Raw genomic sequence first — 11,824 nt, 5'->3', positions numbered from 1 at the left:
AGTGGACTGAACTAAACTGTCTTTGCAGGAGGCTGAGGCAGCTTTTCACAGAATATTCGATGCCTACTACATGCACAGAAAAATTCAGAAGCAATTAGCTGACTGCATGCACAAAATCCTTATGTTCAAACATTTCTGTCCCTGTAACCATCATCAAGGAATCGCTTTTTAATCCTTCATCTTGATTGCATTATGGCTAGAGTGGACTGAACTAAACTGTCTTTGCAGGAGGCTGAGAAACATGAATGCATTATGGCTAGAGTGGACTGAACTACAACTGTCTTTACAGGAGGGTGAAAAACATGAAGAACAAATTGTTTAAACTACACTTTTAAATTACTTACACTAGAAACACAGAATAAAACCAACTTTATTCTGTAGGCCAGATGATCTGCATATACATATACAATCCCCATATCTACACATGTGCAATTTTGTCAAAACCATTTGCTTGGAATCAGATTCCAAATAGTACTTACCCTGAAACAGAGTAATAGTTTTATACAAGTATGTCACAATGAATTTCACTCACTTACTTCAAGCATCTTGAACTTGAACTAACTTGCATTAATTAAGTCCAGCAAAAGCTTGTTCAAGTCCTTCACTAGTACTACTATGAAATGATCTTAGTATTTCAGTGGAGGATCAGAATTTGTGGTATGTTCCCAGAACACTCATCTAGGTTACACTTCACAGAAAAGAGCAAATACTTGAAGTAAAATATTGACCATTAAGAGATTACAACAAATGGTCAGATAATATGAGTGTTCTCCCTAGAAATAAAAAGCAGAGTCTTGGCAAGGAGATTTCTGTCCTTATCCCTGACAGTGGCTCCTTCAGCCGTTCGTACTTAGCTTTACTTAGTAAATAGTAACTTTCAAGTAACAGTGAAATATTTTCTGTCTTGTAGCCAGAGTAGCATGAGTACATTGATTACAGTTGCATTATGATACATTTCCTGCAGATGTAGAAGTCTAGTAGAGGTTTTGCTAAAGTTTTAAGAAGTCAGGGAAGGAGAAGGAGCCACAGAAGTTTTAGCAGCATTCATAATCCATTTTGCCATGGAAACTGCTGCATTGTGGAATCCCAGTCTGCTTTGAGCAGAGGTTACTAAGAAAAGAAAAGTAGACAGCTGTTAGAAGGCTATCAGAGCAATTCATAATGGAAGTGATAGGAGGGTGATTAGCTCCCACATCTTCTTTCCTCTTTATCATTAAATCATGGCATACTCCTAACGTGTTGCTTTTTCATGGCAAGTGATTACTGCAATTTTCTTACTGAAAACTCAGAGATTAGTTTAGAATGTGTAAAAAAAGAACATTGATACTGTGCATCCTTTCAATAACATCCCTTACTTCAATAGCTTGTGCCATTTTGTTTACCTACTGAAATATATCCTTGAAGATTAAGTACATACACTTAACACGCGGCAGCTGCCAAATCCTGGGAGATGTTTCCCTCTAAAACTGTCACTGCATTAATGATAGTAACTACCTTGGAAATTATAGATTCTTCAAAATAAGGTTATGTTTTCGAATCCTCTGAATAGGAAGCAGTGTAATTACTCACTCTACAAGGAACACTACAATAAAGCACACCAAATGTAAGTGACTAGCTAAAATTAACTAACCTCACTGAGTGAATCAGAGATTCTTTTTATGATGCTGTCCTACAAAGTGATATACCTAAACTTCTGGTAATTAGCAGGAAAAAGTTACATTACCTGAGATGCCATCCATTCTAGGATCATAAGTAAATAACCTACCAACTCCATGTGTGCAGAAATATATGGTATAGACAAGTAATTGAGGGGAAGAGAGGTACTATAGCTAACATTAGATTAGATGAAACTTGTTCAGTAAAGAATTCACATGCAAGAAGGGAAAAACTAAAGTCAGGATCCTGCTAGAAAAATATGACAGTATATATAAAACCAAGTAATTGAAGTACAGTCATTTGATGAAGGAAGAGACTGCTGAGAAAGTAAGAAGTAAGGAAGTAACTCACTTGTGTGATATCACTTTATTCTTTAGCAATAAGAGAACAGTTCTCAAACTGAGGACTGACTTTTCAGGAAGGCACAGAAATTGTGCTGGGGTAGGGATCCCTTGCTGGTGGAGAACTGGGTTGGTGAGGGAGATCCAGTATGGTGGGTAGAGCAGAGACTTCAGTGGAAATGAGGCTAACGTTGCACACATCCCACAGCAAGCAGTACAGCTTGAAAATTCTGGAACAGCCAAACTTTCTCTACACAACAAATGCACATCTGTTTCCCTTGCCAGTCCCTGCCACAGTTTTCTCTTCTAGTCTGTGTAAGTATTGCATGATTTGTGTTCAGACTGCGCTGAGGGACAGAAACATGAAATACATCCTGGCAGATTTGAGGGGAACGGAGGAAAGAAAAGATGTTACTGTTGCTTTAATATAATCAGGAGGGGAGTTACCATCTGTACAATATCGTGTGATTGCAACATAATTTTGCTCAGTATTTCATTGTGACAAAAACAAAGTTCACAGAGGGTGATTTATTTGGTGCATGAGCATTTGATTAGAGGTGAACACAAGCAAGTAAACTGAGACTTGAACACTTAAAGATGTGAACAAGGTAGAAAAATAGTAGAATTATTAAGATGCCAATTTTACAAGATGAGAGTTAAACTGATCTGGAAAGTTCAACCTGAATATGAAGGAAGTCTTCTCTACTAAGATGCAAATATGAGAATAGTCTTCCAATGAAAGTACCAAAAGCATTGATGCTTCCTACCCTGCAATGTAGACTGTTCAAGAAATAGGAGGATGATTCTGCATGTATAGGGAATAAACTAAAGTTTTTAGTTTGTTGTTGTTGGGTTTCTTTGTTTGTTTGTTTTGGTGGTTTATTAATCTTTCAACATTAGTCATTCAAAGGCAAGTGAGCTTTTGCCCAAACACTCTATATGTTCCTCCAGTTATATGTAAAGAAAAGATAATTAGAGAAACAAATTCTTTTGAAATATTAATTATCTTTCATATCCAATTCTAATACTTGCTTTTATATTTCAGGGTGCAAGTTGAATTCTATATGAATGAAAACACATTTAAAGAAAGACTGAAGCTCTTCTTCATCAAAAACCAAAGATCAAGTAAGCAGTTGGATTAATTTCTGTTAAATCATATTTGTGATACCAGCCAAGTTATCATTAATTTTCTTCTGAGTTGAAATTTTACCCTGTAGGGGAGTCAGTTTCACATAATATCCAAAACAAATTCAGAAAGTTTAAATAGAATTTGAAAACAACATACTTATTGTTTAGGATCAAAAGATAGGAAAAAGCTGCAGAAGTACCAAGCTTTTTCAAGAGTTCTATTTTGTTAAGTATCCTAAAATTTCAAACCTGATCTGTACTCGAAAAGAAAAAAATTGAAAAGGAGACTGATAGGGAGGACATACTTCCTTCTGGTGTGGTAACTCAGAATTGTAGTCCTTTAGCCTATAATCTAATTGAAAATGTCTCCATTGACATATGCACTTAAATTCATAGGCTATTATGGAAGAGAATAATGTGGAGGAACTAGAGTATTACTCTTTTTATACATCCATGCAGTTGGTCCAGGGGCTGGAAACACGGAATATGGTCAAATCTTGATTAGGCCAGCGGAGTTCATAGCTGAGAAAAGCAGTAATTAACTTCAATTTTCTTCTGAGTAGCAGAACTGAATTTACATCTATTTCCCTTGCACTTGTAAAGAACTAAAATTACAACAGCTGTATACATAAAGCTTTTAGAACACAAAGAATGTATTTTGGCCTTTGTAATACAGTTAAAATTCTTAAGTGATTCTGGTTCTGGGGAAAGACAAAGGAGAAAAGAAAGAACTATATTGTTTCTGCTGTCCCAATCTAAAAAAAACCCACATGAACAGAACTGGGGAGATTAGATCAAGTTTATAAAAATAAGACATACAATAAGATCTTATATCTCTAAGAGCTAGTATTAAATGGATACTAGTTTTACATCACAGAACTTGGTGTATTTATTGGCTAAGCTTCTTTTATTTTCCAAGTGTAATAAGCAAAATAATCCCCTAAAAATAATAAAATAGACACCATACTGTGAATAACTAATATTTTCTATATGGACTCCGGTTTTTAGCTAGAGAATCAAGTTTAACAAACCTTCTGGAGGTTCAGAATTGCATTATTTATTACACTCACATAGACACACACCAGAAATTCATCTTAATTCAGGTACCGAAGTAGCATAGAAAGCAGAGGACTACCTTTGCTAGTAAATGATGTGGATAGCCACTAGAGTACCAAATGAAAAATTAAAAAAAAAAAATCCCAGATCAAAGTGGTCAGAATTGGTAAGTTCAGTTAAACACTCCTTCTGCTTATGCAGATCTTGATTCTTGTCCAAATACTCAGAACCAGAATCCTCCAAAGTGCAAGCTCCAAAAACCTGCTGCTGACATAGAAACCTGCCATTCATTCCATGTACTCTCTCAATCCTCCATTGAAATTGGAAATCTGTTGCCCAAAGGTATCAGGGAGTTCATAAACAAAGATATTAGGTCTTAGTTCAGCGAGAGCACTGAAAACCTTCCTTTGCATGTTAAAGATGAACTTACTGTCATTGAGAAAATAATTGTCAGTAGTATCAGCAAGTTTTTAGATAGTATAATAAATCAAACTAAAAATGTTCACCACTTTTTTTTTTATGCATAATATCAGATGGTTTTGTCAACGAGAGAAGTCAACTCTAGAATTCTTATGAATTTTCTACAGAACACTATTCTGATCTAAATCACATACAGGCTGGTAGCTGGAAATATCAACTGTTGTCTTCATTACACTGTTTTAAATGGATTAAAAAAAGCCTTCATCTATGTCTAATGTCAATCCAACTTCCACTCAGTCTTCTGCAAGCAAACGTCTAACCAGGTTCAAACAATGTATGAAAAAGCAACTTACAAAGGTGTCAGCCAGCACCCCCCTCCAAAAAAAACAAAAAAAGAGAAAGGTCAGCCAGCACCCCCCTCCAAAAAAAAAGGAAAAAAGAGAAAAATGGCATATTCATGACTTGCTTGTACTTGCCAAGATCACACACTGCATTATCACAGCCCAAAATAAGTCTCAAAGGAAAAATATGAGTGAGTGTCCAAACTCAGTGAAGAGGGAATAAAAGATAACCATCACCACAAAGGAAAAATATGAGTGAGTGTCCAACGCAGTGAAGAAGGAATAAAAGATAACCATCACCGGGATATAAATTATTAACAGTATATTTGGATGCAGCTCCTAAAGCCCCATCTCAGCTGATACTTAGATGATTTTGATAAAACCCAGGAATGTTTTAGTGACTTATGAGAAAGGAATAATGGAAGGTGATGGTAAAATCCTCATCGGGTGTCTCTGTCACTATTTAGATTCGTTCTCTAGATCAGACAATCTCCAAAAATGCTTGCAAGGGAAGCATCAAGAATTTATAATAGAAGTGAAAGTCCCAGTCAGGACTGGTGAAATATAATGTATCACTCTGTACTTAAAAATGCCTGCAAAAATAGCCAATACTTGTTCAAACTGAGAAGGAAACATTAACATTTGACATAGCTATAATTATTTCACAAAACAAATAGGTTTTCAACTGCTATTGTCAATTCTTTTAGAGTAGACAAGAATATGTAAAAACTTAGTTACACAGACATCATTCTTTTAGAGTAGACAAGAATATGTAACAACTTAAGTTACACAGACATCCTGAAATTGCATTCTCATTAAGCAATGCATAACTGCATAACAGTGTATGATTGATGTAGCATAATACAAGTTTCAGGCACCAGTGTCAAAATATAAAGATATTCTGTGCAAATGACCCTGCTACTTGAAAAATCTGGCTGTGAATGGAGAAAAAGAAGTGTTCTGTGCAAATGACCCTGCTACTTGAACAATCTGGCTGTGAATGAAGAAAAAGAAGTTAAGTCAAGCAGACCATGTTGATCCCCTGACAGCATGTGAAATGGAGAATGAAAATAGGCAGCAAGCAACAGAAGTATTAAATGCTTCCCTTGTAACAGAATAATAATTGAAACCTATTTTAAATGCCTCCTCAAGTGCTTGTCCCCTCTTTCCCACATTTGAAATCCTAGCTCTCCACTTTCAGGCATATCCTGGAGTTCTATATAACTTCAAAGTTTGAATACTTAAGTAGCTCTAGATCTATCAGAGATGAAGATTTGAGAGTTAATAGTTTAAGGTGGCATCAGGTAGGAGCATTGGTCCCTTGCATTAATGTAGTTTTTAGTCAGAAAAGCACTATTTTCTTTTAGCATTTAAACCAACATATCATTTCAAATAATGATTAGAAACTGGGTCATTAACAATGCAGAAAAGAAGTGTTTCACACCAGGATTAACATTTACAGAGCTAAAAACCAGAATAAAAACAACAGACTTTTGTACTTACCAAAAAAAAATTAGACAACACAAAATAGGTAAGGAAAAGAAATCCTAGTGGGCTTTTCTGTTTGTTTAGGTGGGTTTGTTTGGATTTTTAAAAAACATTACCTGCTCTTCTTGTTGTAATGGCCTAGTTGTTATGGCAGCCATTCATACTCCAGCAGACTTCCACAAAAGGGTTAGGACAGACAAACAATTCTTGTTTTCTTCTGCAGCAGTTGAAAAAAAGATGCAAACAACTCCAAGTCAAAAAGTAAGATGCCACAACTTTCCACCCTTCCCATTTACTACTTCAACTCCTTCGCTCTTGTTGGGGAATAAATAGTCTGTGGCTAATTACCTTGATAGGACAACAGGAATCACCAGGTTAATGTTCACAAACCAAATTGCCAGTAACAGCCGTGGGACCTCTCATAGACCACAGGATTTTAACCCCTAGTTTACAGAAACAAAGTGCTGTAAAAGTCCATTCAGCTCTTACTTAACTTCACAGTTAAAAGTAGTAAGCAGTTTTGTGTAATAAACCTTAAGATTTCTTTCAGCAATTGCATGGTAGAGTACTTAAGAATCTATTTTCCAGTTTTCTGCATTTGTAGTAAATTGAGTTTTAGTGGGAAAGGAACTAATAGATATAAAAAAAATGATATATCAGTTTTACCTGTAAGGGGCTTGTTTTAAACTTAGGACTGAGTAAAATGAAAAAATATGTAATACTACGGTAATATAATTATACTTCTTTCCTTAAAAGGGAGTGTACACATACAGCTTTGGGTATGTATAATGAAGCTGTAGTTCTTAAACCATAGAAATAATTATATTTTCAGCAGACCTGCTGCTGTATTTGCATCACATCAATAAAGCATACTACACTTAGTGTGACTTGGTGCAGATGAAGTCACATCTGTGTAAGACTCAGTCAATAGTATTCTGCTTTGGGCAGAAGGGTTCAGCCGTGCAGAATTAGGCTCTCAGTCCACAAGATTGAAAAAAAATTAATGCTTGAAGTGACCTCCATCCACTTAACAATAGTCAACTGACAGTTTTACCTTAATTAGTGAATGAAAGCTTAAAACTAAGAGTCAGATAGGAATACTTACACTAGAAAATTTTAATTCTATTGAATGTAATACCAGTATTGAAAATTTAAACTCTAATCCTCTAATGACTGCAAAACTGCATAAAAATAGCGAAGTTCCACATGTGTATAATGGCTCTAAATAGCAGTGAAATAAATTGCCCATGTGAAAGAAGTGTCATGTGGATCCCTTGGAAGGAATCCTGTCTTTGTGCATTAAACCCATGTTTGTGGCAAATACCGTAATATTTTAGGATAGATTTGTGGTATATCCTTTAAGGTAAAATATTTCAATGTTCACAGGGTCATGTTTGTGGCAAATACCGTAATATTTTGGGATAGTATTTGTGGTATATCCTTTAAGCTAAAATATTTCAGTATTCACAGGGTGTGTAGAACAAGTTGTTGATTCAGTTTAGTTGAGCATTCAGCATGACTTTCCAATATCCTGATTCCTGAATGCATAATTACTTAACTTCAACATTAAATAACTACAGTTTAATATTTTATAAGTTGGGATAGAGTTAATATATTCTGTATGTGATGCTACTACATGAAGACTTTCAGATATTAATATTTAAATACTTGCCATTGTATATTTTCTGTCTATGGTTGGAAGTATGTCCTCATGTTGCTGTATCTTGTGTCTCAAAAAGCATTATGTAGTTCTGGTTCCACTTCCAAGAAAGTGGACTTGTAAAACTACCAAAGGCCCAAAGAATGGCATCAGTCATTCAGATATAAATGGCATAGAATAGCTATCAAACAAATCACTGTGTAGTTCTTTGCCTTAAAGCAGACTGAGTCTTAACCCAGAGATTTCTGGAAGATGGAAAAATGTAATAGATGTGTATATGACAGGTTTATTCTTGCACTCCCCTGCATGATATGTCAATTGCCCTTATCAGGGACAGGTTACTGGCTAGCTCAAGCTTTGCTTTGTTACTATAGATGTGTATATGACAGGTTTATTCTTACACTCCCCTGCATGATATGCCAATTGCCCCTATCAGGGACAGGTTACTGGCTAGCTCGAGCTTTGCTTTGTTACTGCATGGCTGGTCGAGTTCCTTTTAGTTTTACCCTAAAGGTGAATGAAACTGCAAAATCCCTGAATTTATTTCAGTCGTTTCTTTTCAAAATAGGTCTGAGAATACGGTTATTCAACTTCTCTCTCAAGCTACTAAGCTGTTTCTTGTACATAGTTCGTGTGCTCCTGGATGATCCTACACAAGGACTTGGATGGTAATGTTTGGGTTTTTGTTTTGTTTTTTTCTTTTTTTTTTTTTTGTGGTTTTTTTTTTTTTTTTGTTTGTGGGGTTTTTTTGTCATTTCTGCTCTCACACCATTAAGCTATAAGAAATAAATTGATGAATGCATGTTTGATATTCCATGAACGAGGATTTGGTTTTATGTTTCACAGACATTTTGAAAGAATTGTAAAGCCAGTCTTACGTATTTGCATTTTCTAACAAGATCATATATATAATAATCCTTATTATTCTATATATATTAACCCTTATATTGTATTGTGGTACATTTGAGAGACTAGTTAGTGTGTTCTGTCTCTGAATAACATTTGTCTGGCTGAGGAGTTATAGACAAACCCTTCTACATGCTCAGCCATACCAGACAAACCAGCCCTGTGCCCAAATGGTACCCCATTAATGTCAGTACTTTTACCCATAGAGATCCTGAGGGGTTGAGACCGAACCTACTGCCAGAATGTGGTCTTAAAAATGTGGTGATATGAAAGAAAAAGTAATTTCTAGATACTGTGTCACGGCTCAATGAAAGAATCTACTCAGTGTGCTGACAGCATGGACGCAGAAAGCATTTTCACCCGGTTCTTTTGAAAGTGACAAATCTAAGAGGAATGCTTTCTATCAGATTTGTTTCCTGTTTTTTAGAAATGCCTGTACAAGTTAGTGTCTTTCATTCACTCCTTCAGGCACAGCGGGTGTACAGAAAGGAGCTTAAGGCATAACATATCCTTATTAATGGATACAATTTAGCACCCATCCCACTCATAGCTGGTAAAAATACAGTTGCTAATCTGTGGTCTGCAGATCCCTTTCTTTTCTGCTGACCTTGCTTGCCAAGGATAAACAGAGATATTTTTCACAGGGGTGTATATTCCCACATCCTTACATGACCATTTGAAGGGAGGTTTGTGCCAGAAATTCAAGGCAAGATAACATCACGTGTATAGCAGCCAATTTTTTTACTTAGGCATCACCAGTTTTGTACTTGAATTACTTCTGCATGAGTCTCCAGCTCTCCTCACATCCTCAGAAGAGGATATCAAGTGTAGTTTGCTGCAATGAGAGTGTGGCAGGCATATGTGCTCTATCACAGCCTGTCCGTGTGGTAGGGTTTCTAGTATCTCTTGATCTTCAGTGTATATTGTGTAATTAGTTCAGTTTTACAATGTCTAATTTCAGTTGTTTTATTTTGAGATAAAAATGTAATCTGAAATGCTTCCTAGTCCTTTATCTACAGATATGGAGCACATACAGCAGTATTTTCTTCAAGATACTTTACTTTTAAAAATATGTGTATCCATTTCCCAGGGTGTCAAATGGCTGCATGCATTTTATAGAACACTTAATAATATAATTAATATCCCTTTCCTTCCATATGTTTTTATGACTGTCTTCCCATATACATTTGCTGATGGAAATGGACATTGTATGGATGGGATGATGACTATCAGTAAGGAATTAAACCGGAGTTGTTCCAATCAAAACTACACACCTGGGACAATTGATTGGTGAGTTCCTCATTTAAAAAAGCAAACCAAAAGTCCACGTAATGGTAGGGAGGGAAACAGGAAGACAAATCCATTTCCTTCTGGAATGGTGACATTTTAACATAATTATGATGTTTGCATAGCACTCAAGCAATTACGTTTCTGAACGTTCAAAACTGCCTTTAATATTTCAATTGTTTCTCTGATTGCATAAGAGAACTTCTGGACCGGATGCTCTTGTGAGAGATCCGATTTCCATCAAAGCTCATACCTTGCTGAAAAAAAAATGGATGCCCTTATTTGAAAAACAATTCTGACTGTCAGTAAATGGCTAATGGTAAACAGTGATGCCATTGAATACATCAGATTCCAGTGGCACTGCACGAAGTGCTTGTTAGCATTGAGTTGAGTAAGTACTAAGACAAGATAAGATTTTTCAGATATGACAGCCCTGAAGAGTTAGATACCATTTACATCACTACACAGGTAGCAAAAAGTTCACAGAAAAAGATTGTCAGTTTCCCACAGAATCCGAATGATTGGCTCCGGATTAGAAATACAAGCAATGTCAATACTCAGTTGATAACAGTTTTCATTACTGAGATTTATTTTTTTTTTAATAAGGCTGCTCAAAACTCCATTCACATATATAAGTTTTTCTGTTGTTGAGAACAGATTTTGATTAATTTCATATCTATCTCCTAATTATAATAAACAGGTCTCCCATTATCTGGGTGAATCGAAGCTTACCTTTATGGGGATTACAGGTAATATGTTAATGACCAATTTAACTACTTCTGTTTAATAGCTGTAGCTGATGTTGATTTATAGCAATGTTAAAGGATACATGGAAAAGTTGATATTAGCAAGGAAATCTACTTGAACACCAAGTACAGCAACAGCATAAAGATAAGCTGATCTAAGCTGATTTGAATTTATATTGCTTTAAAATATATTTCCAAAGTATTAAAGCTTATAACAAAATACTGCAGAATTAGATGGCCTTTTCTCTTAGAATTTTCAAGCTCTGTTGAGTCAAATAGTCACTGTTTAATAAGTTTAAATTTCATAGTTGCTTATAACTAGCTTTTGGCATACTTTATGGACTTTCTTGTCAGATGCACTAGAAATCTAAAGTAACTTCATCATACAGAAGCTTACATGCCAGCAGGTCACAAAAAATGCACTACATCAGTACTTTGTGGGAGATATTTTGAAGTTTGTGGTTCATTCCTCAGTCTCCTGGAATGTTCTCATTTTAGGAAGACTTTTTTTGACTCAAGGACAGTGCTGTGAGAATTCTCTCTGTGAAATATGTTTGTCTACTGAGAATTACTTAAGCTTCCAGAATGATTACACCATTATATTCTCTCACCATGATTAGTGCCATGACATTACGATGATTTGTACCTTGATGTAATACACAATTTTATTAAGGGAAAAATCCCTTATTGACCTTTCAATTCCTTGCTTAAATTATGCACATTCCTAATGATTTTTTACCCAGACATTCAGATTAAATTTTATAAAAAAATACTGAGATATTGATTTGCTTATGT

General features: G+C 35.5%; 1 protein-coding gene across 1 annotated transcript in view; it reads left to right on the top strand.

Annotated features, from left to right (window-relative positions):
* Positions 1-3,042: 3,042 nt before the first annotated feature.
* KCNT2 (potassium channel, subfamily T, member 2) overlaps positions 3,043-11,824 on the top strand; it is a gene marked incomplete at both ends in the record, with an annotated part of 81,283 nt that continues 72,501 nt past the window's right edge. The window contains 3 exons of the mRNA XM_009072108.1: positions 3,043-3,122; positions 8,659-8,758; positions 10,984-11,032. Coding sequence (XP_009070356.1) covers positions 3,043-3,122; positions 8,659-8,758; positions 10,984-11,032 — 229 coding nt within the window. The remainder of the gene's footprint in view (positions 3,123-8,658; positions 8,759-10,983; positions 11,033-11,824) is intronic.

This window comes from Acanthisitta chloris, unplaced genomic scaffold (genome assembly GCF_000695815.1).
Source record: "Acanthisitta chloris isolate BGI_N310 unplaced genomic scaffold, ASM69581v1 scaffold5353, whole genome shotgun sequence".
NCBI classification, from domain to species: domain Eukaryota; kingdom Metazoa; phylum Chordata; class Aves; order Passeriformes; family Acanthisittidae; genus Acanthisitta; species Acanthisitta chloris.
This window is presented reverse-complemented; position numbering and strand designations above follow the sequence as displayed.